The sequence below is a fragment of the Dromiciops gliroides genome, chromosome 1, assembly GCF_019393635.1.
Source record: "Dromiciops gliroides isolate mDroGli1 chromosome 1, mDroGli1.pri, whole genome shotgun sequence".
Lineage (NCBI taxonomy): Eukaryota > Metazoa > Chordata > Mammalia > Microbiotheria > Microbiotheriidae > Dromiciops > Dromiciops gliroides.
Genome location: NC_057861.1, coordinates 67,911,337 through 67,935,685, shown reverse-complemented (window position 1 = coordinate 67,935,685; position 24,349 = coordinate 67,911,337). Strand labels below are relative to the sequence as shown.

Sequence of the window (24,349 nt, the reverse complement as noted above, 5' to 3'; positions counted from 1 at the left end):
GCCACCCTCCTGAAATGGCCCCTTATTCCACACTCTGCTTTCACTTTAGTGGATTCCAGGAAGGGAGTCAAATCCCTGAACTGTACAAGAGGGCCATAGGAAGGGAGAAATAGCCTATGGGGAAAGGAAGGGGAAAAAATAGGGGCTGAGCGACCCACAAGTGTATCAGCCGTGCAGATTGCAGCCCAGGGGCAGCCATCTACCAAGGGACTGACTGGAAGGAGCACACATCATGCTGGCGAAACTGGGGGGAGAGAGAGAGTAAGGGACTCCTGTTTGCCTGTTGGGATGATGTGACTCCCCACCTCCACCCCCTTCCCCTGAATGTGCCCTGAGAAAGGTGGAAAGAGAGAGAGGTTTATATGTTTAATGTGAAAAGCTCTTTGCTCGATACAAGAGGCCCACACCCACATCTCTACTTGCTCCTTGCTGGATGAAGGCAGACAAGGTACTTGACATTCAATGCCGAAAATCTTTGGTAGAGAATAAATTAATAATTTAACGCACTCTGACTTACAGGCTCCCCCCAGCAGGGGACAGCGGGGAAGGGCGGAAGTAGCTGGGTCCACCCACCCAAAGCCCAAGTTGTCAACTCAAGGAATTTACTCAGACCACATGGATGACTAAGAACCCAGAGATATAATGAACAACATGTATACAAATAAGAATACTCTCTTCATTTGCTCCCAGAGAAGAATGCCCCTCAGACGGACACGTGGACTACGTGGGCCTGGACAGAGACATCAGCGCCAGTCTGTGGCACTGGAAATGTTTGTTGCACAGCCTACTGGGCTGAAAAAATTAAGTTTTACAAGGATGGGCAGCCGCCGGCCGGTTGACCCGAAGCTATTGGTAGAAGCTTTCGATCTGTTCTTGGTACATTTTGGCCACTACGGGCCTCTTCAGTTTTGTGGTGGGACCTGCAGGAGAAAAGTCAGACTGTGGTTTTCCCCCATCAAGATGAGGTGGGAGCTGCTGCCGGGGAGAGAGGGATCAAGTTCAATGGTGGAGGGCAAGCCAGGCTTGGGGCCTGGGCTCAGGCTCTCATGACCCTCCCTGCCACTGGACAGGACTTACAAGTCAATCCTGCCTTTGCCACTGACTGGGCACATAACCTGAGGAAGGCAAAGCCCCTTAAACTTCTCCAAGCCTCAGTTTCTTAATCTATAAAATGGGGGCATAAAAAGCCTCTACCTGCCTCTACCAGGTAGTTGTAAGGCACTTGGGTAAATTTTGAAGTGCTCTATAAGGAAAGGCTTACTGACAATGACTACAGGGGATGGGGAGGAACAGAGAACAGCCTTAGGGGATGTAATGAATAGTCCCTTCCCTAGGGCAGGTGGCAGTGGTGGGTAGAAATGAAGACTAAGTGGGTCAGCTATGGAAAAGGAATCTCTCATTCACCCATGATAGAGTGGAAAGGGCAATGAATGACTCAAAAGCAGGGGTTCTTAATGTGGGCTCTGGGAACTTTAAAAAAATATCCTTTTCTTTTTAATATCTTAAAATATTTTGCTAAGTGTATATAATTGACTCCCTTTGTAATCCTACACATTTTATCTCGTACATGTACAAATGGGATGCTAAGAAGGGGTCCAGGGCACAAAAATGGCGATGAACCCCTGTTTTCCTGACAAGGGACCTGCATTCAAATCCTGCCCCTGACACTTACTAGCTTCCTTCACCTCCCAAATCCTCAAGTGGCTGTAAAAGATGGACTCTTAGGTCCCTCCTGGCCATGACTCCAAGCACTTTGTGCTGCTGGGAGCACTGCCCTTTCCTATGCCCACACACCCTCACCATCCCAGCCAGAGACACACTGGGATCACAGGCCGCGAGGCAGATGCCAGTGGCCAAGCTATGAGAAAAGGAGCATGGAACAGCTCAGAGGCTGTTCAAATCATTTGGACTTGCCTAAGGGAAGCTTATCAGAATGTGAGGCATTCCCAGAAACCCAACTCCCTGCCCCACTGCCAAGCCCTGCCCTGCCCACCCCATCCCACCTGTGGCACCAAAAAGCCCGCGCACCCCCTGCTTACCCAGCTCTCCGCCAACGATGGAGAAGTCTTTCTCTAGTATCATCCACTTCTGGATCTTCTGGGCATTGGAGGTGGCCTCCCTGTTGACCTCCTCAATGCCCTTCTCAATAGCTTTATAAACAAGGGGGTCTCTGCCATTTATGATATCTGACACTTTTTTGGAATTGCTCCCCAAGTTCTGGCAGAATTCCAGGGCTTCGGGTGAAAGTTCATCTTGGGGTTCCCCAGTATCTAGGTTGACCTCGCACTGTTGCAGAAGGAGACACCAATGGCAATCCTCACCCATGCTCTCAAAGTTACCCCAAAGGTCCTCAAATCAGTAAAAAAAAAAAAAGGCCAGTTTGGGGAGCCAAGGGTTGGGGGATTTCCCTCTTGTCTCCAGAGCCTGAGTCCCAAAGCCTGGCTGCCCCATGGAAAAACCCCCATACCCCAGAGCCAAGGTTACCTTAAGGGTTAAGAGTATGCTGAGGAACTTGGCCTTGTCGCCCACCAACATGGCATAGCTGATGATTGGGATCTTCTCCTTGACCAAGTCCTCAATGGGGACAGGAGGGACGTTTTCTCCCCCAGCGGTGATGATGAGCTCTGGAACAAAGCAGTGGGTCAGTGGGCTTCCTTCCAAGCCTGAGCCCAGGACCAAGTGAAAGAGGGCCAAAGAAACATCTGCTGCACAGACTGAACTTAGATCAGCATCAGGAACCTGATCAACATCCTCATTTATAAAGCACCTACTATGTGTCAGCACTTTAAGCGCCTTACAAACATTGTCTTATTTGAGCCTTACAGTCCTGGGAGGTAGATGCTGTTATTTGCTATTATTAACCCCATTTCACAGGTGAGGAAACTGAGGGAAATAGAGGTTAAATTACTTGCCCGGGGGGGGCAGCTAGGTGGCGCAGTGGCCCTGGAGTCAGGAGGACCTGAGTTCAAATCCGGCCTCAGACACTTAACACTTACTAACTGTGTGACCCTGGGCAAGTCACTTAACCCCAATTGCCTCACTAAAAAAAAATTACTTGCCCAGGGTCACACAGTTGACACAAGTGTTTAAGGCCAGATTTGAGCAGCTAGGTCGGCTTGGAGTCAGTAATACCCAACCTCAGGGACACTTACTAGCTGTGGGAAACCCTGGATAAATCTCTGAACCTTTGTCTGACTCAATTTCCCTACCTTTAAAGTGAGGGGATAATGGTCTGCTTCCCAGGGTTGTCATAGGCATTCAATGAAATATTTGTAAAGTGTTTAATACCATGCCTATATAGTAGTAGCTTAATATTTATTTCCTTCCATTCTGCCTTCTTTCCCTCCTCCCTCCTTCCTTTCTTCCCTTCCTCCTTCATCACTTCATCCTTCTCTCTTTCCTCCTTCCTTCCTCCTCTCCTTTCTTCTTTTCCTTCCCTCCCCTTCCTTCCCATGAATTACCTTTGATCCTGCCTGTGATATAAAGGAATCCACTGGAGTCCATCTTCCCAAGGTCCCCAGAGTGGAGCCAGCCCCATTCATCGATCGCCTCCCTAGTCTTGTCTTCCATGTCCAGGTAGCCCATGAAGACGTGGCGGCCCCAGAAGCAGACCTCCCCGACGCCCTCCTCGTCCTTCTGGTGAATCAGGTTCCTACAACCATGCATCACCTTCCCACAGCTGGGAGGAGAGAGAAGCACACTTACAGACAAGTTCCCTCCATTCAATCACCTCAATCAATCATGCCTGCAGAAGCAAGACAGGGGAGGGGGGGAGGGGAGGACTCTGAGCTTGAGTCAGAAGGGATGGAAGCAAATCCTAGTTCTGCCACTTACCCAACCTGTGACCCTGAGCAAGCTGATTTTCCTCTAAAGGCCTCAGTTTCCTCTTCTATAAAGTGGGGACAATAATACTTATACTGCCTTTCTCACAAAGCTGTTGTCAATTCTCTACAAATAGTAAAGCTTAAGAAAAATGTACGCTATTACTCCCAGCTGCTCCAATTTCTGTGGTTTACAAAGAGCTTTTTTTGTGGGGCAGTGAGGGTTAAGTGACTTACCCAGTGGGTGGTACAAAGATTAATACTCATTTTACAGATGGGGAAACTAAGGCTCCAAGATTACAGGACTTGAAAAGAAAGTGTCCAAGCCCAAATTCAGATGCAGAGCTTATCTACCCCCAACTCCAGGTTCTTTCCACTGCAACAGGTAACTGACCAATCAATAAACATTTATTAAATGCCTACTATGTGCTTTACTAAGAATAGCACAGTGGTACTTAGGAGCCTACTCCTCATCTCATCCCCTTCTCCCTCCCCTCCTCCAGGACATCTAGGGAGTTCCGATCTTCTGATCTGGACACTCTGGTGAGGTCACTGATGGGATGTCAATGGGTACAGCAGAAAGAAGCTAGCGATGTGAGAACCCAGGGAAGATACAGAGAGAGAGGGCCCAGGAGACAGAGAAAGGCAAGAGAAGAATGCTCTACTGGAGGACATGAAACCACCTGGAAATCCAAAGTCAATGTTAGGATTCCTAAGGGTCTTGACATAGTAGAATGACAGGCAAAATCTAATATAACATCGACCTATACTTGGGTCCAAATAATCAAGCATCTAAGCATAGGATGAGGAAGGATAATAGTTCCTGGGGAAAAAAGATCTTGGGGTCTGGGTGGACCTATTGATAGCAGCACCAAAAGAGCCTTTGACCTTTACAAACTAACACGGATCAAAAGTGAACAAAAACAGGAGATCGATTTCTACACCTACAAACATTATGGAGAAAAACCACTTTGGAAAACTTTAAAACTCTGAGCAACCCAATGATAAAATGAGAACCCCAAAGGATGAAGATGGAACACACCCCTAGGCTCCTGACGTAGAAGGGATCTGGAAAAACACAAAGAGACATATGTTTTCAGACATGACTTATGTAAGAATTTGTTTTGCTGGATCCTGCCACACTGTATAGGAAGCAAAAAATCTGCTCAATTAGGGGAAGGTAGGAATAAATTATTTTTTCATTGTAAATTGAAAAATAAAAATAATAAACTATTAAAATAAATGGAAAAAAGCCATGTTTTTTTTTTCTTAAAAGAACTAAAGAGATCTCAGGCTAAATTAGGAGACAGCTCTCCAGGTCAGACCCCTTCTGAAATCCCATGTCCAATTCTAGTTGCCACATTTTAAGAAAGATACTGGAGGGAGCGGCTAGATGGCACAGTGGATAAAACACCGGCCCTGGATTCAGGAGTTCCTGAGTTCAAATCCAGCCTCAGACACTTGACACTTACTAGCTGTGTGACCTTGGGCAAGTCACTTAACCCCCATTGCCCCGCAAAAAAAAAAAAAGAAAGAAAGATATTGGAGAGGATGGGGAAGTAAGCATTTAAAGGGCTGGAAAGAGAAGTGAGACTCATACTGCTTGGCATCAGAAGGTCAAACTAGAAACAAGGAGAACTTACAGACACACACGCAGATTTTAGGTAAGGAAATACTTTCTCACAGTTTTAAAAAAATTAAATTGGGGGCAGCTAGGTGGTGCTGTGGCTAAAGCACTGGCCCTGGATTCAGAAGGACCTGAGTTCAAATCCGGATCAGACACTTGACACTTACTAGCTGTGTGACCTTGGGCAAGTTACTTAACCCTCATTGCCCTGCCCCCCCCCCAAATGAAATTAGCTGCCTTAAGACATAATAAGTGTGGAGGCAGCTAGGTGGCACAGTGGATAAAGCACCGGCCCTGGATTCAGGAGGACCTGAGTTCAAATCTGGCCTCAGACACTTTACACTTACTACCTGTGTGAACCTGGCAAGTCATTTAACCCTCATTGCCCTGCAAAAAAGAAAAAAATAATAAGTGTCCCCTTCTTCCCCCGCCCCCGCCCAGAGGCCTTTAAGCATAGGCAGAATGTCTATTTGTAAAGTAGTTTGCAGAAGGATTCCTACTGAGGTATGGGTTGCGCCTCTGAGGTCCTTGCCAGCTCAGATGCCAAACTCCCATTTGGAAGGCAGCTAGGTCGTGCAGTGGACAGAGTGCCAGGCCTAGAGTCAGGAAGACCCGAGTTCAAAGCTTGCCGCACACATTTACTAGCTGTGTGATCCAGGGCAAGTCACTTAACCATCCTCACCCTCAGTTTCCTCATGTATAAAATGGGGATAAGAAGAACATCCATTTCACAGGGTTGTTGTGAGGGTCAAATGGGTAACATGAAAGTGCTATATGAATCCTAGCTATTCTGTATTCCTCTCTGACTTCCTTATCCCCAGTTCCAATACTATTTGTATTTTTTTGTTCTTGTTTGTTTGTTTTGGTGAGGCAATTGGGGTTAAGTGACTTGCCCAGGGTCACACAGATAGTAAGTGTCAAGTGTCTGAGGTTGGATTTGAACTCGGGTCCTTCTGAATCCAGGGCCAGTGTTTTATCCACTGTGCCACCTAGCTGCCCCCTCCCCCAATACTATTTGACTGGAAACTGTTCAGTGAGAAGGCCTTGGAGTCATCCAAGCTGAGTACTAAATGGTGGCTGTAACTGATGGCAAATGGAAGGAAAGGGGATTAGACTGCAGAGAAAGAATATGAATTATTTTTTAAAAGTGGGTTTTCAAAGAAAGGCACTGCTCGGGTCCTAATTCCTTCTCTGCCATCTGATATATATGATCTTGGACCTCCCACCTCCTCACCTTCAGCTTCCCTGTCTCTTTAAAAAAAAAAAAAAAAGTTGGGACAGCTAGGTAGTACAGTGATTAAAGCACCAGCCCTAGATTCAGGAGGACCTGAGTTCAAATCCAGCCTTAAACATTTGACACTTTCTAGCTGTGTGACCCTGGGCAAGTCACTTAACCCTCATTGCTCTGCAAAAACAAAAAAAATTTCTAAATAAATAAAATTTAAAAGGTCAGAGAAGGTTAGAGTAAATGACCTCCTTGCTCTGATACCTTCTACGTTCTAAGGTTCCCCCCACTCCCCACCCCATCGACTCTAATACCTTCTGTTCTAAGCTCCCCTTGGTTCTGCCATTCTGTGTTCTGAGGACCCTTCCAAACCTGACAGCCTGTGTTCCAAGGGCCCTTCCATGACAGCACCAAACTGCTGGCAGTTCTGTTACACCATCAAGTTTGCTGGTGCTTTACCTACACCATCTCCTCTGAACTGCCTGGTTGCAGCAGGAGGCTGGAGGCTGAGAAGGGATGGGCACAACATCCTGAGGAGAGCCACAGGAGAATGCTGTCCCAGATGTCCCAGTGGTCCCCACCATCCAGACACCTTGTGACTGACTCAATCTCCCACCATCTGCCTGAACCTTTTCCTTCTCAACCTACAGCACATGGGTTTGAAAGCCTGATGGAGAAACACACCCAGAGAGCAGAGGGGCTCCAGTGCCCAAGGTCACTTGCATGGTAAAGGGACATTTGCTAAAAAGCCTAAGGTGACACAGCAGATAAAGCACTGGCCCTGGAATCAGGAGGACCCGAGTTCAAATCTGGGCTCAGATTTGTACTAGCCGTGTGACCCTGGGCAAGTCACTTAACCCCTGTTACCTCCCCCCCACACACACACAATAAATAAAAATAAAGAGTAAAGGCCCTCCCAGGACAAGGTGCCCATACCCCTTCTCCCACCCCTCATCAGTATTTCCTGGTCTGTCCCTTGAAGAGGACAAATGACCTCTCAGGATGCCCAACCCTAATACCTCATCAGCTTGAAGCAATCTCGGTGGGTGATGGTGTGGGGCCCTGTGCTCTCGCTCATGCCGTACAGCTCACATACAGGCATATCGAAGCTTAGGAAAAACTCTAGGGTGTCCTTGGTGATGGGGGCAGCTCCGCTGAAGTACTGGGCACAGCGATCCAGGCCCAGGGCAACCCGAACTTTGGAGTACACTAACCACTTGGCTAGATGGTAGCCCAGAGAAAACTCTGCCTCCCTTTAAAAGAAATCAAGACCAGGGCCCCATCAACGAACAGTAAGGCCTTTGGGCCTGTAACACCCCCCAAGCCCTGCCGCCACCCTCTTCTCCCATTTCTGATGTCAGGGAGACTCTTCTAACAATTAGAGCCGGCAGTGATCTGGCTAGAGAGCATTTAGTAAACGCTTGTTTTATGCCAGGCTCTGCACTAAGTATGCCCTCAAGGAGTGTATAGACTAATGGACAGTGGAATGGGCAGCCTTGAGAGGGAGGCAGGCAAGGAGGCCCTGTGGCTGAAGGTCTTCAAGTAGGGGTTGGAATGTCACAGAGGGGACTCCTACTCAGTCACAAGTGGGAGGAGAGAAACCTCCTGATGCTTTTCCTAGCTCCCTACAAAAGAAAAGGTCACTCACTCACACCAGGCCCAGACACGGGCACCTCAACCTCACTTTCCACTAACCCGTTCATCCGTTTCACGTTTTTCTGAAGACCCACGGATTTGGCCCACGTGGCCACCTTCTTCTTAAACGAGGAAGAGGCGGCCCCCGCCTCCTTCATCTTCTCTTGCATCTTCTCCCACACCCGGGGCACTCCCAGGAATGCTGTAGGCCTCACCTCCCGTAAAGTCATAGACAATGTGCCCTGAGCCAAACAAGATATGAGGGGGATAATTAGGTATCTCTGATCCCAAGATGCCATGAGGTCCAAGCCTCAAGGTTCGAGTGTCTTGGTATTTGGAGAAACAGCACAAGATTTGCAGCCAAGTTCAAATCTTTGCTTTGATGCTTACCAGCTGTGCAGCCTTGAATAAGTCCCCAACCCTCTCTGGTTAACTAATCACTAAGTATTTATGTATGAAGTACCTGCTACGGTCAGGCACAAAGGGAAACAGCTTCTGCCCTGAGGGAGCTTACATTCCAATATGGGGGACAACATGTGTATAAGTATATCCTGAATACTGGTCCTCAGTTTCCCCAGCTGTAAACTGAGGGGATTGGACCGGGTGATTGCTAGGAACCCTTTCACCTCAAAATCCTGCAATTCAGTCCCCAAACTTGAACCGAACAAAAAGAGCAACCAGAGAGAGGTTGAGGAAAATCCCTCTGCCTGGACCTCCCGTCTCCACAGAAACTTTGCACCCTCCTTTTCCTCAAGTCCCCTTTCCCCACAACTATTTGCCGAGGAGTCTGGATCCCTGAGTCTCTCCATGCAGGAAACTGTCAAGGGGGCAATTCCTTCCACTGAAGCAGATCCTGACCGTCGATGGTTGATAACGGATCTGACAGAGTTAGCGTTGCCCATGGGCACCAAGGAGTTCAGTGATTTGCCCAAGGTCACCCAGACAAGTGCCACCGCCATGTTCCTGAGCTATCCCTGCAGCCCCCAGGAGAAGGATGACGCATGCAAGCCCGAGCCTGAGCAGCGCGGCATCATGGGAAGTGCTACAGGCTGAGGCCAGACGCGGGATTCCGGTCCCAATTCTGCAAATGGCAGGAGACTGGCTGCCTCGAACCTTCCACGTGACCGTGGCAGTCACCTTTTCTCCACTGGTCTCTATTTCTATCACTATGATTATTACCATTTACATAGCACTTGTAGGTTGGCAATGGACTTCACAGGTTATATCTTTTGGTCCTCACAACAACCCTGGGGGGAGGTGCCTTTTTATAGATATAAAAGATAGAGAGACAGATGGAGAGATAGACAGAAAGATGGAGAGATGGACAAACAAACATGGATAGACAGATGGAGAGGACAGATAGATATATAGACGGATGGGTGGATAGATGAATAAACAGACAGACAGATGGATAGACAGATAGACAGACAGATAAATATGCTCTAAAATAGTATACTGGTGCCTTTTATAGATGAAACAGGTGAGGTTAAGTGACTTGCCCAGCTGTTAAGTGCAAGTGCCTGAAGCTGGATTTGAATTCAAGTCTTCTTGACTCCACGTCACAGCCCACCTAGATGCCTTGTCTATTTCTTCATGTGTAAAATATACAGTGTTGTGAGGCAGAGACTTTAAGTTTAACCCACCAACTACATAACACAAACCGGGATGACTGCTTTTTTGAGGAGATAAAGGCTGTGGTATTATTGGTATAAATATCAATGAGGAGGGGCCGCTAGGTGGCACAGTGGATAAAGCACCGGCCCTGGATTCAGGAGGACCTGAGTTCAAATCAGGTCTCAGACACTTGACACTTACTAGCTGTGTGACCCTGGGCAAGTTATTTAACCTTCATTATCCTGCAAAAAAAAAAAATACCAATGAGGAACCCCCCTTAATGACTTGGTAAGTCATCCTTAATTCCTCATGACTGTACCTCTCACCTTCCATCTCCATTCTGTGGCTAAGCCTATTGATTTCACCTTTGCAGTATCTCTCTAATATGGTCCCTTCTCTCCTCTGACACTGCCCCCATCCTGGGGCAGATCCTCATCACCTGGATTACTGTAATGGGGGTGGGGGGTCCTGCCTGCCTCAAATCTCTCCACACTTCAATCCATCCTCCATTCAGTCACCAAAGGGATTTTCCACAACCATAGGTCTGATCACATCATACACACACACACACACACTCTCTCTCTCTCTCTCTCTCTCTCTCTCTCTCACTCACTCACTCACTCACTCACCTCCAGTGGCTCCCTATCGCCTCCAACATCAAATACAAGATGCTCTATTTGGTATCTGAAGCCCTTCCGGCCTTCTTACACCTTACTCTCCAACACTTACTCTGATCCAATGACACTGGATTCCCAGCAGCTCCTTGAACAAGACCCTTCCTCTCTCAGCTCTGGGCATTTTCTTGGGCTGCCCCTCATGCCTGCAATGCTCCTCCTCTTCATCTCCATCTACTGGCCTCCCTGGTTCCCTTTAAGTCCCAACTAAAATCCCACCTTCTACAGGAAGCTTCCCCCAACCACCCTTAATTCCAGTGCCTTCTGTTAATTATTTCCTATTTATGCTATATGTGTGTGTATTTATATGTGTGTATGTGTATATATATATAAGAATATATACCTGTATATAGGTGTGTGTATATATAAGTATATATACCTATATATAGGTGTATGTGTGTGTTACATATATATATATGTATATAAGCAAGATTCTATGTATCTATATAGCTGTATAGACATATCTTGCTTTGTATATATGTTTGCCTGTTGGCATCCCCCCTCCCCATTAGATTGTAAGCTCCCTGGGGGCAAGGACTGTATTTTGCCTCTTTCTCTATCACCAGTGCCTAGCATAGTGTCTGACACACAGCAGGCACTTAATAAATGTTTAGAGAATTGAAGGCAGGCTCAGCCACTTCTAGTCTCAGAGAGTTGCCTCTGGCCCTGAGAAGGTCAAGGCTTTTCCCGGGGTCACACAGCTGCTGACAGATGTCAGAGGCAGACTGGAAGCCCCGTCTGAGGCGAACTTCTCTAGCAACTGGGGCACTGCGGCCTCTCAGGGGCTCAACGTAAATGAGGCTTTCTGGTGGTGAGATGGAACGCTAAATCCTGGGGTCCCCAGAGGAAAGTGCGGAGCTTCTTTGATGGATCAAGGATCTGATCCACGGGGCTCCATGACCCTGCGCCCCGGTCCTTTCACTGAGTCCCAGCCAAGGCCATTCCTGCTACATAGCAATCAGCCAACAAGTATTTATGAATCACTTACCACAGGCCCTGGAGCTATCCAACACAGAGAGGTCTCCCTCGGAGGCTTTTGCTTGTTTGTTTGTTTGTTTTTGGAGCAATGAGGGTTAAGTGACTTGCCCAGGGTCACACAGCTAGCAAATGTCAAGCGTCTGAGGTTGGATTTGAACTCAGGTCCTTCTGAATCCAGGGCGGGTGCTCTATCCACTGTGCCAACTAGCTGCCCCCTCCCTCTGGAGAGAAAGCTCCTGGTGACCCAAAGACACTCTCAAGAGGGGGCCTGGAGAAATGAGCCCTCCAGAATTAACAGAAGTTGTCTGCTTCCTGGCAGAGAGTAATCTCCTACATACACCACACTGTCCATTCCATGGGCAGAAGCAGGGAGGAGGCTGGGGAGTGGGGAGCAGGGAAGATGAGGCCTCTCAGACTTGGAGACAATTCAAATCTTGCCTCAGATACTTACTAGCAGGGTGACTTTGGGCAAGACACTCAACCTCTGCCTGCCCCAGTTTCCTCATCCATAAAATGGGGATGATAATAGTATTTGCCTCATAGGGGTTTTATAAAGCCAACATGAAATAATACAGGTAAAACACTTTGTGAACCTTGAACCACTATAGAAAGGCTGTTTTATTATTGTTGCTATTGTTATTATTACTATAATTATTTATTATTATTGCATCTTCTCTAGCAACAAGCACGGGAACATTCCACTGAGCAGGTACCTAAGCCTGGGCCGGAATACTCTAATACTGTGTTGGCCCCTTATCTCCCTGCTAGATTGTGAGTTTCGTGAGGGCAGGAGTTAAGCCTTATTTAAACATTATGCCCAACCCACTGGCTTCCTTTGGTCTGGGGGGGGGGGGGGAATAGAAACTCCAGTGTTTAGCTTTTAAAGCCCTTTAGAGCCCGAACCCTAGCCTATCTTGAGGACCTCCCTGGACACTAATTACCCCCTGCTACCTCCCAGACTCTGATCCTTACAAAGCTGGCCTTTTCTCTGTGCACGCGCTCACACACACACACACACACACACACACACACACACACACACACACATACACACACACTCTGCTTTCTCCCATCGCCAGGCCTTTGCACTAGCTGTCCTCTCATGCCGGGAGTACACTCCCATCCTTCCTATGCCTGCCTCACAAGAGTCCTCTCCAAGATGCCATTTCCTACATGTAGCCTCTCCCAAGGATTCCAATTGCTAGTGACACGCACCGCCCCCAAGTTACATCTGTATTTATCAGCTTGAAGCTGTTTAAATTTTTCCACACTTGTCTTCCCTGTGAGAACAGAGGATCCATGGCAGTAAGGACTGTTTCATTCCCTGGTCTTATATACCCAGTGTCCTAACAAACAGCGCCTTGGGGGCACACAGCAAGTGCTTAATGTTGTGGATTGATTCTCACAAAAGAGATAGTTAGTAAACATTTGCTGAATTAAACTGAAGCTGAATCATCAAACACCAAGCCAAGCCACACTACACCCTCCTCCCCCTTCCCCAAGACCCACACTCTGCTCAGCTGGCCAATTCTCCTGTTTCTTAAGTGCCCTGGTAGGCAACACCTGTGTGTTATATTCTACCAATGAAGAGACTGATGAACAATGATGAAGCTATTTTCCCAAGTTAAGGGCAGAATAAGGACAAACACCCATGTCAAGGGTCTCTTTGTGACCCCTTTTGGGGTTCTCTTGGCAAAGATATTGGAGTGGTTTGCCCTGGGAAGAGCCCCAGGGAGCTTACAGCAATGTTTATGGAATCAATTGGGGGAGAACAGACCTGAGTTCAAATTTGGCCTCACATACTTACTAGCTGTGTGACCCTGGGCAAGTCACTTAATCCTGTTTACCTCAGTTTCCCCATCTGTAAAATGAGCTGGGGAAGGAAATGGCAAACCACTCTAATATCTCTGTCAAGAAAATGCAAAATGGGGTCACAAAGAGTTGGACACAGCTGAAACCAAAGAAAAAAATAATAATATAAAAATTAAAATAATAAAAATAAAATCTTAAAATTTAAATTAAAAAATAATAACAATGTGGTATAATGGAAAGAAAACCAGTCTTAGAGTCTGGAAGTTCTGGGTTCAAGTCTCATCTCTAACAAATACTGGTTGTGTGACTATGTAAGTCACTTAACCTTTTAGTGTTTTCTAGGCAACTTCTTAAGACTATTATTTGCAGAGTGAGTGTTGATCTGGATGGGAAGAAGTTCCTCATTGAAATTTCCCTATACAGATCAAAGGTCAAAAAAACCCTTTTAAAATGAATGACATTTATATAATGCTTTAAAATTTACAAACCACTTTACATACGTAACTCTTGTTCTAAATAACTCTCATAGAAACAACAGATGTTATTACCGGGTCTTTAAAAGCCAAGTGAATTGCAAAACACACACACATACACAATTTGTTATAGCAGTTGAAAACTGTCTTGTGATAAGGTGTTTCTCTCTATGGAAATAATATGGAATAATGGAGAGAGCATTTTTTTTTTTTTTACTTTTGATCCATTATGTAAACTCTGGAAAGAGACTATTAAAAGTGACTGAAGATGGGCAGCTAGGTGGCGCAGTGGATAGAGCACCAGCCCTGTCAGGAGTACCGGAGTTCCAATCTGACCTCAGACACTTAACACTTACAAGCTGTGTGACCCTGCGCAAGTCACTTAACCCCAATTGCCTCACTTAAAAAAAAAAAAAAAGTGACTTAAGCGGGGCAGCTAGATGGCGCAGTGGATAAAGCACCAGCCCTGGATTCAGGAAGACCTGAGTTCAAATCCGACCTCAGACACTTAGCACTTACTAGCTGTGTGACCCTGGGCAAGTCACTTAACCCCAACTGCCTCACAAAAAACAAAAAAAAAGTGACTGAAGGGAAGAGAGGGATAAGAGTCTAAGTGCATAGGAGGTTTTTCAAAAATGTATTGATTGGGGGCAGCTAGATGGCGCAGTGGTTAAAACGCTGGCCCTGGATTCGGGAGTGCCTGAATTCAAATCTGGCCTCAGACACTTGACACTTACTAGCTGTGTGACCCTGGGCAAGTCACTTCACCCCCATTGCCCCGCAAAAAAAAAAAAGAAAGAAAGAAAGAAAGAAAACGGTTTTCTCCAGTTTATTAAATAATTAATACTTCGTGAACTGGGATAGGGGCTCAAACTAATTAATGAGAGATTACAATTTTATCAATGAAAAAGAGCATACCAAAAAAGGACACCCCTGAATTTCTCTAGTTGTGAATAAGTTTAAAAAAAAACTCATGTTAGGTTAAGGGATGACTTCTAAGTTAGTTTTCATTGACCCCATATTACTCTCATCTGAACCTCATAATTACAGGTATTATCATTATCATCTTCATTTTACAGCCAAGGAAATTGAGCCTGAACTTCCCAGGGTCATATAGCTAAATGAACAAAACAAAACGAAACAGATGCAAGATTTGAACCCAAGTCCTTCCTGATTTCAAGCCCAGCACTTGGGATGATGAATAGAACACTCCAATTGAATCAAGGAGAGCTGAGTTCAAATCTTCTTACAGATGTGTATAAGCTATAGGACCCTGGCTAAGTCATTTCATCCCTCTCAGCTTCAGCCTACTTATCTATAACATGGGGATAAGAGCATTTACTGCACCCCCAACCACCACTACAGGGTAGCAGTGAGATTCAATGGGATGACTTATGGAAAGTTTTTTGCAAACCTCAAAGCACTTTAGAAATGCTATTGCTCTGGGGCAGCTAGGTGGCGCAGTGGATAGAGCACTGGCCCTGGAGTCAGGAGTGCCTGGGTTCAAATCTGGCCTCAGACACTTAACACTTACTAGCTGTGTGACCCTGGGCAAGTCACTTGACCCCAATTGCCTCACTAAAAAAAAAAAAAGAAGAAATGCTATTGCTGTTGCAGTTATACCACACTGCCTATTGTATTCCAGTAGCTGGGGATACAGGGACAAAAGCAAACAGTTCTTGCCGTCATAGTGCCCATGGTCTACACTTCCATTTTCCCATACTTCCTCACCACATACACCAGGGATGGGCAAGAATACGGTGTAGTGGGAGGAGCAGTGGTCAGAATCAGAACCTCTGCTAAAGCCAGCTAATACTTATTAGCCAGGTGACTGTGGCAAAACAGTTGATCTCAGCCTCATCTGTAAAAGAAGGCTAACACATCTTACCTCACAGGACGTCATGGGTAAGGGGTTCCTAAAGCTTCAGGGGTAATAGAAATAGGAGTCGTTATTCAGAAAAGGGCACCAGCCGGCGAAGCTAAGGTGTGTGTGGGGGGGTGGGGGGGATGCCCTCTCAGGTTTTAGGCCTTGGGGACACAGAATGACTTGTGGAAGAGCGAACATCGACACGGTGGCGTCAGGCACCCATCCCGTCAGTTACAAAGCCACACGTTTCTCCCTCAGACCCCACAATTAAACAGTGGCTTGACGGTGGTCCAGACAGCACTCTGGGCTTCCTTACCTTAAGTGCATCAGGCTGAGCAAAGTATGTGGTCCCACCAATCTTCATGGGTAACCAGATGTCCATCATCTGGGCAGCAACGTGACTGAGGGGGAGGTAGCTCACCACAACCTCCTGATGGTCCGGGGGTGAACTCAGTGTGAGGCTACTTGTTGCCATTCCCGACGTCCATGTGATCTGAAAGGCAGTCCCTTTTCATATAAACAAGGGGCAGGCAGGGCTGGAGCCTGCAATCGCAACAGAAGCTCCCACTCCTTCCCTTTACTTGAGGCTCTATCAGTGTTGTTTCTCTACCTAATAGACTGTAAGCTCCTTGAGAGCAGGCACTATCTATCTCATTTCTATATCCCCAACAATACCCAGCATGCAGCTTGATAAACGTCTGAAGAATCAAAACATCCTAGAGTAAGGGTCCAATTAACATCTGCTAAATCAATCCTCAGCTTTTAGGTCAGATTAGAAATAGAAGCATACTTTATGGTCACAAAGCCTTGACCACAAGGTAGGGAGAGCAAGAAGTATTAACTCCATTTCAGAGAGGAGTAAACTGAGGCTCAGATCTACCATGGGGTATCCAGTATGTACCTAAATGGTTGGTTGTTGTCCTTCATTCTCAAAGAGGATCAAAATGACACCGCTATGTCAGGGTCAAGGTCCAGCGTGTCTGACCACTGCCGATCAGACCAAGATGAGCTCAGATGGCTTCACCATAGCTCAGACACAAATAGCCCATCTGAACACAGAGTGCACTGCGCAACTCACCTTTCTTTTGGGCTACTGCAATTCTGCCTCACTCACAGAGCCAGCGCCAGTACCCCAATAAGCATGACCCGAAGGGCTATAAACAGATGGAGAGCAGAAGTCCAAACACAGCGTGTGGCACTGGGAACAGGGGAAAGGCCATTTTTTGTGGGGAAGGTTTGCACCAGAACTAAATGAGAGCAGAGTAGGGGGAGATGGCCCTGAAAATTCATCACATATCCCTGGTTAAGTAAATGCAGTGTTGAAAACACCACCCAGAAGAACCTAGAATAACAAGAGGTTAAATATGGTCTTCACCACCCAACAGCGTCCTTCAGGGCCCCAAAGGTGAATTTCTGCAGAGCCCGAGACCCGGAAGGGATCCCCTCTAGAATATCCTTGATGAAGGCTCTCCGCTTGCACCCCTCCAAAGATGGGAGCTCACCACCCTCTGGAGCAAACTATCCCACAGGTTTTCAACATACATCGGCAGAGGTGGCGTGTCCCGACGGCACTTTCTCTAGAGCTTTCATGGGGAAGAGAAAGACACTCACGTTGTCATGACTGAGCATCACTCCCTTGGGCTGTCCAGTGGTCCCTGAGGTATAGATCAGTGTACAGCACTGGTTGGGCTTCTGTGATTCCAGAATTTCTTCTAGCGGCTCATCAGGCATGCTCGCCCCCATGGCAATGAATTCATCCCACTGTGCCAGGAGAGAGGAAGGCATACAGAGAACTCAGGTGGCAAGGAGATTCATTATTATCCTGCCGCTAAAAGACGAAGAAAAGGTATATAGATTGGGTCCTCCAAAGACAGAGGCATGTGTTCCCTGGGCTTCCTGGAAGTCACTTTTGACCTCCAGCTCAAAGCATATGATACCTTCCAGACTTAGTCAGATTCTCTACAGCTCACAAAGCCCAGGTACCCTTCTTTTTTTTTTTTTTTTTTTTGGTGAGGCAATTGGGGTTAAGTGACTTGCCCAGGGTCACACAGCTAGTAAGTGTTAAGTGTCTGAGGCCGAATTTGAACTCAGGTACTCCTGACTCCAGGGCCGGTGCTCTATCCACTGCGCCACCTAGCTGCCCCTCCAGGTACCCTTCTTAACCAGGACCCCAAGCTGGTGTTGTTCCTGAAGGGCCTGTCTGTGTGCCCTTCCCCAAGCCGCAGAGCCATCTCTAGCCTTTCTCAAAGCCCAGGGCTGCTATTCACCTGCTGCACTCCACACACATTAGTGCATGCTCACACTCGCTCTCGATCTATCACTCTCACACACACACACACACACACACACACACACACACACACACACACACACACACACACTGTGAAGCGAATACTTACAGAATAAAGGTCTGGCATCTTCTCTTTGATTTGTCCCCTGTACTGGATAATTGCTTTCAGATAACTTAATTTTTCCTTAACCTGAAAAAGAATTTGATTGTTTCTCAATGTCAAGGTCAGAGAGGGCCACAGGATCTACAGTCAGGAGGAATGCTGGGAGATCATCTAATCCAACCCTTTGAAGTTTTATAGAGGGGGAGATGGAGGTCAAAAAATATGATGATGGTGGTGAGAGCAAGGCTTGTATCTGAAAGAAGATCCTAGAATCTCAGAACTGAGAGCAACCAAAGAGGCCACTTCAACCAACCTATACCTAACATACAAGTCAACTGACCTCTTCTGGACAGGGAGCTCATTACCTCTCCTTGTTGCAGATTCAGTTTCTAGAAAGTTCTTGCTTATAGTGAGACAGAATCTGCCACCTCTTCCCCTACCCCCAACTTCCTTTGTCCAGATCCACCCCGCCCCCCAGGGCACTAAAGACCAAATTTTTTTCCCTTTGCCCCTGACATCCCTTCATATACTGAAAGCAATACTCATATTTGTCTACTACCACCCCAAGGCCTCACTTTACCAAGTTCAACCATCTATGTTGAATCTGGCCTGTCCGTCTTCATGATGCTAAGACCACAAAGGCCAGGAAGTGCTCGGAGGCCGGGGTCACTGAATTATAAAGTACAAGAGGGGGAGGGAGGTTTTAAGAAGCCTGGGAAGGTTGGAAGGGGCCAGGTCAAAATGGGCTTTAAAGGGAATTTGATACCTGATCCAGGAGGAAAGAACAAGCCAACAGAGTTTTGGGGCCGGCGAGTATGACTCATCCGTGACCACAAAGCAAGTAAGTATCCAAGTTGAAACTGAAAGCTAGGGCTGACTTTACGCTAGGTTCTACCCTCCATCTGCCGAGGCTCAATCCCTCTCCATCCAGCTTACAGCCTACTCAGTCCAGAAGTAGGCAGCTGTCTTTTGCGCATACTTTCCCCCTGGTGTATTGTTTCTGAATTGGTGTATTTTCACCACAAACACTTCAAGCACGGAGTTTGAAGGGGCCTCTTGTTCAGTCATTTCAGTCCATCTGACTCTTTGTCACCCTACTTGGAGTTTTCTTAGCAAAGATACTGGAGTGGCTTGCCATTTCCTTCTCCAGCTCATTTTACTGATGAGGAAACTGAGGCAAAGAGGGTGAAGTGACTTGCCCAGGGTCATACAGCTAGTAAGTATCTGAGGCTGGATATGTACTCAGGACCTCCTGACTCCACTGTGCCACCTAGCTGCCCGAAGGGGCATCACAGGCCACCTATTCCTAGCCATAGCTGACCAGGAATCTCTCCCCCTCTCCCTCCAGTATGGTCTGTACTCAGATGATCCCAAGAAGCACGCTGACATCAGAACTAGGACACAAACAGGCAGAGATAGAAGGAATGGCATCAGAACTCTGACCCCCGAAGGCCCTGTGGGAGGAAGTGACTTTTCCCAAGTCTTACACAGATAGCAAATGGCAAAGCCTAGAGTCAAACCAAGGGTCTCTGCCTCTGGTAGAAGATGCAGTGTAGGGGCAGCTAGGTGGCGCAGTGGATAGAGCACCGGCCCTGGAGTCAGGAGGACCTGAGTTCAAATCTGGTCTCAGACACTTAACACTTACTAGCTGTGTGACCCTGGGCAAGTCACTTAACCCCAATTGCTGAAGAAGAAGAAGAAGATGGAGGAGGAGGAGGAGGAGATGGAGGAGGAGTCAGGGCTGGAGGAACTTACCGTCTCTCTGGAGCAACCTAATCAAAGAAATGAAATTCCAAATGAAGGAGAGACCTGCTGAAAGATTCACTGCCAGCTAAAGGAGGTCACCACAGCTAAAGCCTACAGTGTTGGCACAGTGCCTAGCACTTCATGTTTATTGTTTGATGGAGTGAACCAAGGTTGGCAATGACCACCTGGACCACAAAACCTCGTTGTAGGCTAAAGCATGATCAAACTAAGGATAGGACTACTTGCTGTTCAGGGAAGATAAGATAATGATAATGGACAGTACAGAGAAGGCAGAACTACTCAATCCCTAATTTCTTCAGTTTTCTTTTCAGAGAAAGAATGTTCCCAGGTCTGGAAAGGACAGAGAGAAATGGTTAACAAATAGTTGAAATACTAGGTCAGTAAGAAAAGAGTTGCCCTTGATGAATCTGATGAACTACACATTTCAGAATACTGGGAAAGACTGACACGTGACTGCTGAGCCCAATAGTAATGTCAAAAAAAAAAAAATCTTGGCAAACAGAAAAAAGTGTCACAGAATCATAGAACTATGGCCTCATGAAACAGACTTCAATTCCTGGGAAAATCCTAGAATATAATATTAAAGAATGGTTTGTGAGAAAAAGGAGCTCATGTTTCTATAGCATTTTAAGGGCTGCAAAATACCTTACTCACAACAAACCCCATGAAGCTTAAGGTGGTGTAAGTACTGTTATTCTCTTGATACACTCTTTTTTTTTTTTTTTTTAGTGAGGCAATTGGGGTTAAGTGACTTGCCCAGGGTCACACAGCTAGTAAGTGTTAAGTGTCTGAGGCCAGATTTGAACTCAGGTACTCCTGACTCCAGGGCCGGTGCTCTATCCATTGCGCCATCTAGCTGCCCCCAGTACTGTTATTCTCATTTTATAGATGAGAAAATTGAAGATCTATGAGGCTAAATGGCATGTCCATGACCACCGAGCTAGAAATTGTGGAAGGTGGAATTTATTTATTTATTTGTTTATTTTGGCAGGGCAATGGGGGTTAAGTGACTTGCCCAGGGTCACACAGCTAGTAAGTGTCAAGTGTCTGAGGTCGGGTTTGAACTCAGGTCCTCCTGAATCCAGGGCCGGTGCTTTATCCACTGCGCCACCTAGCTGCCCTGGAAGGTAGAATTTAAACCCAGGTCTTCCAAGTTCAATACTCTAGCCACTACACCAGACTGCCTCCCCCTGGGAATCACTGAGAGCCAACATGGCTTCATTAAGCAAAATTCATGCCAGACTAACCTCATTTTCATTTTTCAACAGGATTACCAGACTGGTAGATCAGAAGACGCTTAACTAGATAAATATTTACTAATTGTGTGGCCCTGGGCAAAGCCCTTCGCCCTGTTGACCTCAGTTTTCTCATCTGAAAACGGAGCTGGAGAAAGAAATAGCAAACCACGCCAGTCTCTCTGTCAAGAAAACCCCAAATGGGGTCACAGAGAGTAGGAAACGACTGAAACAACTGAACAACAGACTGAGAAGAATGCTATGGACAGAGCAGAGTTGGATTTCAGGAAAGCATTTGACAAGGAATTTCCACGGGCTTCCTCTTACCTCTAGGATAAAATAGAAACTCCTTGGTTTGGCTCCAAAAGTCCTCCAGAATCTGATTCTGACCCCTCTTTCCAGGCTGACTGCCCATGACTTTCCTTTGCTCACCAGCTTCCCCAGCCCATCAGGGTGCTCGCTGTTCCTAGACTGTGAACCACAGCCAATCTCTAACCCTCTTGAGTTTATCTTGTCTACAATCTCCCCTGTGTCTGTTTATTCACACTCTCTCTTCCCCAGGAGAATGGGAGCTATTGTTTCTGCCTTCCTCTGCATCCCCAGGGCTAGGCACAGAGCCAGCTACCGAGCAAGAAGGCTTTCGATTGACCAGATGATCTTGTATTTACTTATCTACTTGTTTTCCCTGACAAAGGGTGAACCCCTTGAGGGCAGGGACTGGTAATAAGCCCAACCCCTGACTGAGAGGATAGAGAGCTAGCCCTGGAGACAGGAAGACTCATTTTCATGAATTCAAATCTGCCCTTAGATACTTCCTAGCGGTGTGACCCTGAACGAGTCACTTAACCCTCTTTGCCTCCTTTTCTTCATCTGTAAAATGAACTGGAGAAGGAAATGGCAGACTCCTCCAGTATCTCTGCCAAGAAAACCCCAAATGGGGTCACAGAGAGTCAAACATGACTGAAAACAACTGAACAACAGCTGGCACGGTGCTTATCCTCGGTAAATGCTCCCTATATTGAAGCTGCTTTCCTCATGGACAAGACAGAGTGAAGTGGCTTTAGATAGTGACAGAGTAAAGAGGATTCGGAACCAGGTGAGGGACCAGACCCAGAGTGCGGTCATTAAGAGCTGGGGGTCAAGGTGGAGGAAAGCCCCTAAGGGAATTCTCCAGAGATCCAGTTTTAGTCCCCGTTCTTTAGCAACTTTTATCCATCAGATGGCGTGAAGCAGAGACGGGCCAATCGAATCCATGGGTAACAAGAAGCTTGGAGAGGTTCCTACTAACATGCCGTACGAGAGGGCAAGATCCAAAACGAGGCGGGCTAGACACAACGGGACAAATCAAACAGTCAAATTTAGGGAGAGATGGAGACTAACTCTTGGGTTCAGAGAATCCACTACAGGGCCAGAGAATGGAGGGGGTGGGCCTGTCAGGAGGTGACGGCAGAAAGATCCAGGTGTGATCACAGACTACATCCTCTAAATGAGTCAGGAGTGAGAGGCCAGAGCTATTCAAAATTGTGTGACTTTAGGTGGCCCTGAGAGGTACAGGGTGCAGAATGAAGAAAATGATAATCCAGCACCCCACTAACCCTGCCCTCTGCCCCGGTCAGAGCACATCTGGGGTAGGGGTCACACTGCAGGAAACAGAGAATCTGGGATCCACGGAGGATGAGGGGAACTAGGAGGGTTAAGAGACCCAGAAACAGGCCACAGAAAGATTGGGTTGGTGGAACTGATGACGTCCCGCCCAGAGGGAGGAAGGAAGAGGTGATTTCTGCCTTCGATTATTTAAAGGGCTGTCATGGAGAAGAGGGGCTAGATTCATTCTGCTAGGCCCTGGAGGGCAGAACTAGTTGCAGTGGATGGGAAATTGTGGGCTTGACGGAAGGAAAATCTCCCTAACAACTAAGCTAGATTCCAAAAATGGCATGGGTCGTCTTAGGACGTAGTTTCAAGCAGAGGCTGGATGTCCACTGCTTGCTGATGTTACAGAGGGGAATCTTCTTCAAGTATGGGGTGGGGGGAGCTAGGCAGCACAGTGCCCCCCAAATCTGACACCATCAGGCTGCACCAAGCAGAGGCAAAGTGTCCAGAGCATGGGAGCACTGGGTCCCACCATATCCCACCCCCGTCTAAATTCATCAGAACTTTACTGTCTTGTCAATTTGGGGCTGAGACAGGGTAGGTTTTAGGAAGAACACTGACAATTTGGACTGTCTGCAAAATGAAGTAGAGAAGGCAAGTGGACCTCCAATCATAGCAGATGAGAACTAGGTAGAAAACTGGATGTGTGGCCTCTGGGAGGTCCGCGGTCTGGTGTTTAAAGCCTTCTGCCATCTGGCACCAGCTTTCCTCTCAAGCTTTGTTAGACAGATCACCCTCCCCCGTCCCCACTTCATACGCTGCACTCCAGACAACCCAGCCCACGTGTCACCCCATTTCCCATCTCTGTACCTATGCAGAGGCCATGCCTTTCCCCGGGAGACTCTCTCTCCTCCCCATCTAGATCTCTTAGACACTCTCACTTCCTTCCAAGCTCAGTGTGAGTATGAGACTCCTTGCTCATAAGACCTTTCCTGATCTCTGCCACCTCCACCCCATATCCCAGCTTCAAGGCAACTCTCCCCTACCAAAAAACCAAAACCAAACAAACAAACAAAAAAACTGTCTCCTATTTACTCTTCTGACATAAGGTCCTCGTGGGTAAGGACTGTTTCATTTTTGTGTGTGTGTGTTCTTAGTACCTTGTAGATCCTTCATAAATGCAAGTGGATTCACTAACTGATGTTACAGGATTCTCATTCTGGTCCAGGTTGGGCAAGTTGCCCCTTGAAGCCCCTTCCAGGGGGCAGCTAGGTGGCGCAGTAGATAGAGCACCAGCCCAGGATTCAGGAGGACTTAAGTTCAAATCTGACCTCAGACACTTGATACTTACTAGCTGTGTGACCCTGGAAAAGTGACTTAACCCCAATTGCCTCACCAAAAAAAAAAAAAAAAGAAGAAGAAGAAGAAAGAAGCACCTTCCAGCTCTGAGGTGCCAGGATCTTATGTGAAGGAACAGCAAGGACATCAGACGATGATCTCTGCTACTTCATAATTTCTGTCCTGTGTGAATCCTGAGATCTCTGCATTTTGGTCTTCCCATCTGTGAGATGGGGATACATAATACTCACACCACCTACCCTCTGAGGTTGCTGTGAGAAGAGGGCTTAACAGTAAGGA

At 47.0% G+C, this 24,349-nt stretch overlaps 1 protein-coding gene across 2 annotated transcripts in view; it reads right to left on the bottom strand.

Annotated features, from left to right (window-relative positions):
• Window positions 1-620: 620 nt before the first annotated feature.
• LOC122735097 (long-chain-fatty-acid--CoA ligase ACSBG2-like) overlaps window positions 621-24,349 on the bottom strand; it is a 61,686-nt gene continuing 37,957 nt past the window's right edge. The window contains exons 7-15 of one of the 2 annotated variants that reach the window (XM_043976405.1): window positions 18,126-18,206; window positions 17,338-17,487; window positions 16,043-16,219; window positions 8,369-8,550; window positions 7,693-7,926; window positions 3,462-3,679; window positions 2,485-2,624; window positions 2,040-2,286; window positions 621-920 (exon numbers count right to left, since the gene is read on the bottom strand). In XM_043976405.1, coding sequence (XP_043832340.1) covers window positions 847-920; window positions 2,040-2,286; window positions 2,485-2,624; window positions 3,462-3,679; window positions 7,693-7,926; window positions 8,369-8,550; window positions 16,043-16,219; window positions 17,338-17,487; window positions 18,126-18,206 — 1,503 coding nt within the window. In that variant the 3' untranslated portion in view covers window positions 621-846. The remainder of the gene's footprint in view (window positions 921-2,039; window positions 2,287-2,484; window positions 2,625-3,461; window positions 3,680-7,692; window positions 7,927-8,368; window positions 8,551-16,042; window positions 16,220-17,337; window positions 17,488-18,125; window positions 18,207-24,349) is intronic. The other variant, XM_043976406.1, reaches the window with a different exon arrangement.